The 3,040-nt window shown below is 46.5% G+C and overlaps 1 protein-coding gene across 1 annotated transcript; it reads left to right on the forward strand.

The window, feature by feature from the left end:
* The first annotated feature begins 689 nt into the window (after nt 1-689).
* LOC130986341 (protein ASPARTIC PROTEASE IN GUARD CELL 1-like) lies at nt 690-2,808 on the forward strand. Its single transcript, XM_057909733.1, has one exon. It carries the CDS (start codon nt 1,065-1,067, stop codon nt 2,529-2,531), a length of 1,467 nt encoding a protein of 488 aa, XP_057765716.1. The 5' UTR covers nt 690-1,064; the 3' UTR covers nt 2,532-2,808.
* Nucleotides 2,809-3,040: the final 232 nt, after the last annotated feature.

Consider the following 3,040-nt stretch of genomic DNA (forward strand, 5'->3'; position numbering starts at 1 on the left):
ACATGCATCAACTTCCTTGGCAACAATGATAAGAGCAAACCAAAAAAGTGGATACAATCATGCTTAGTTCACCTATTAAACTCATTTGGTCCACCATTTTGCCATCCCACGGCAAACCAAATCAAAAACATTGAAAAAGAGATATGATGATTAGTAAGTGTGGTGTGGATAAATTATTGTGTAGTGTAATAAAAATGGCTACAAAATTATAGACATGGTATAAAATGCTTTATGCGAACTTAACATAGTGGATGCTTTACAATTTTCATTGAAGAGTTAATACTTGCTACTAACACGGGATCAAATTTCTATCAAAGCTTTTCAATTCAATTGTAGATGCATTCTTTGACATAGTTATTGAGTTTGTATAATTTAGTGATAGTGTGAAAACTAATCGAAAGATAATGGCGGAACCGTCGAGGTACCTAAAATGCCAAATTCATGTAAGGAAGAAGAAGTAGAGCAAAATTCCCTCATTAAATATATATACATAAATTTGGTTAGTTGAATTATTTAAAGAAAAAGTCTTTTAAAAAAAGCGGAAAAGAAAAAGATAAAGCAGCCATCTCGTGATAATAAAATGAAAAAATAAATCCCAATTTTTTGACCCACATGTAGACCCCACCCTCCTCACCAATCCGCCTTAATGTGCTCATTAATCACAACACCGCTCCCACAATCACTGCTCAAATGCCTCTCTCTCTCTCTCATCAAATTATTAAAAAGAAAAGGCGAGAAATTACACATTAGTACTTGCGATTTAGTTAGTTGCCAGTAATTCAAAGTGTGAGAGACTCTTTTCATGACATGACACTAATTAATTAGAAAGAAAAACTCATGCAAAAGAAGTGAAATCTGATATCCCCAAAATCTAATTACGCCAAATCATATCTAAACAAAACAAAACCTATTTCCTCTCCTCACATTCAAAGCTTCTCGCAGCTTTGTCTCCCCCTCCCAACAAATCCTGCGTGACTGTCTTTATCGTTGTCTGTATAAATATAATAGATTCGCAATCCTCCAATTTCATCTTCACCTTTTCCCCCTTTCTCGCTCTATCCGCAATGGAGAAATTCGCCGTCTTCTTCGCGTTTTTCTCCGTTTTCGCGGCCTCCGCGCTCTCCAGAACACTCCCGATCAGCTCCAACCCCAATTTCCTCGATGTTTCTGCCACCATTTCCAAGACTCAGGGCTTGTTCTCGCATAATTCCAAAAGCGTACTACCCTCAATGCGCGAGGTACACCACGGGCGGCCGGCGGTTTCTTCCCATTCCGCCCTCAGTTTCGACCTCCACCCGCGGTTGTCAGTCCGCGGAACATCGGAGAAGAACTACAAGACACTCACGCTGGCCCGGCTCGCTCGCGACTCGGCCCGAGTCAAGGCGATTCAGACTCGGCTAGATCTGGTGAGGCTGGGCATTGTGAAAGCAGATCTGACACCTCTGGAGGCGGAGGTGGAGACGGAGAAGCTGGAGGGGCCGGTGATCTCCGGCACGAGCCAGGGAAGCGGCGAGTACTTCAGCCGCGTGGGAGTGGGGAACCCGCCGACGCAGGCGTACATGGTGCTTGATACCGGGAGTGACGTCAACTGGGTGCAATGCGCACCCTGCGCAGACTGTTACCAGCAGGCCGACCCGATTTTCGACCCGGGGCTATCCTCCACCTTCACGCCGCTCACGTGCGACACGCAGCAATGCAGGTCGCTCGACGTCTCTGAGTGCCGCAACGACACCTGTCTCTACGAGGTCTCCTACGGCGACGGCTCATACACCGTCGGCGACTTCGTCACGGAGACCGTCACCTTCGGCGGCTCTCAGGCCGTCGACAACATTGCCATTGGCTGCGGCCACACCAACGAGGGCCTATTCGTCGGTGCCGCGGGCCTAATCGGCCTCGGCGGCGGCAAGCTGTCCTTCCCCTCGCAGATCAACGCCACCTCCTTCTCATACTGCCTCGTCGACCGCGACTCAGACTCCGCCTCCACGCTGGATTTCAACGCGGCGGCGCCTCCGGGCGCTGTCACGGCGCCGCTGGTCCGCAATTCTAAGCTAGACACGTTCTACTACTTGGATTTGTCCGGAATCAGCGTCTCCGGCGAGCTGCTGCCTATCTCTCCGTCTACGTTCAAGCTGAACGAGGACAGCGGCAACGGCGGCGTGATAGTGGACTCCGGCACGGCCGTGACGCGGCTGCAGACGGAGGCGTACAATGCGATGCGCGACGCGTTCAAAAGGGGGACGGGGCACCTGCCGGCGGCGGATGGCGTGGCGCTGTTCGACACTTGCTACAATCTGAGCTCGAAGAAGAGCGTGGAGGTGCCAACGGTGTCGTTTCACTTCTCGAACGGGAAGGAGCTGGGTTTACCGGCTAAGAACTACATGATACCGGTTGACTCGTCGGGGACCTTCTGCTTCGCCTTCGCACCGACGTCGTCTGCACTTGGCATTATTGGGAATGTTCAGCAGCAGGGGACACGTGTCAGTTACGATCTCGCTAATTCTCTGATTGCCTTCTCTCCCAATAAATGCTGAGAAATTTTAGATTTTAATTTTAATTACTAGTTGGTTATTTAAATTTTTGCTCTCTTTTTCCCTTGTTTATCTGTTTGTCTAATGAATTAAACTAGTTTTGTGAGTGAGTGAGTGAGTGTGGGCCGGGCCTTAATAACTGTAAGCCCATGGGCTGGGCCCACACGGTGGTTGTGTGTAATTATTGCAATTTAGTAGTGTTCTTGTATAGGAGTAAAGTTCAGTGCAACAGCTTTGTTGTGAGGGGTATTAATGGAAAACTCTCAAAAGATTACTAGCAGTTGTAGTTGCCTCTAATGTCGGTAAGCTGCAAGGTGAATTTAATTGAATTTGAGAATGAGATTGTGTTTTCAAGATTTTTAATGAATTTGGATTGGTTGATTTGGTTGATACGACTATTTATAAAATAATTTAATTTAATTTAATATATTTGATTTGTGATGGATAATTTAATTTGTGTTCCATTTATCTAATGATGATAGTTTATCATCAAAGTTTAATGGATTATTAAT

The sequence above is a fragment of the Salvia miltiorrhiza genome, chromosome 5, assembly GCF_028751815.1.
Source record: "Salvia miltiorrhiza cultivar Shanhuang (shh) chromosome 5, IMPLAD_Smil_shh, whole genome shotgun sequence".
Classification (NCBI taxonomy): domain Eukaryota; kingdom Viridiplantae; phylum Streptophyta; class Magnoliopsida; order Lamiales; family Lamiaceae; genus Salvia; species Salvia miltiorrhiza.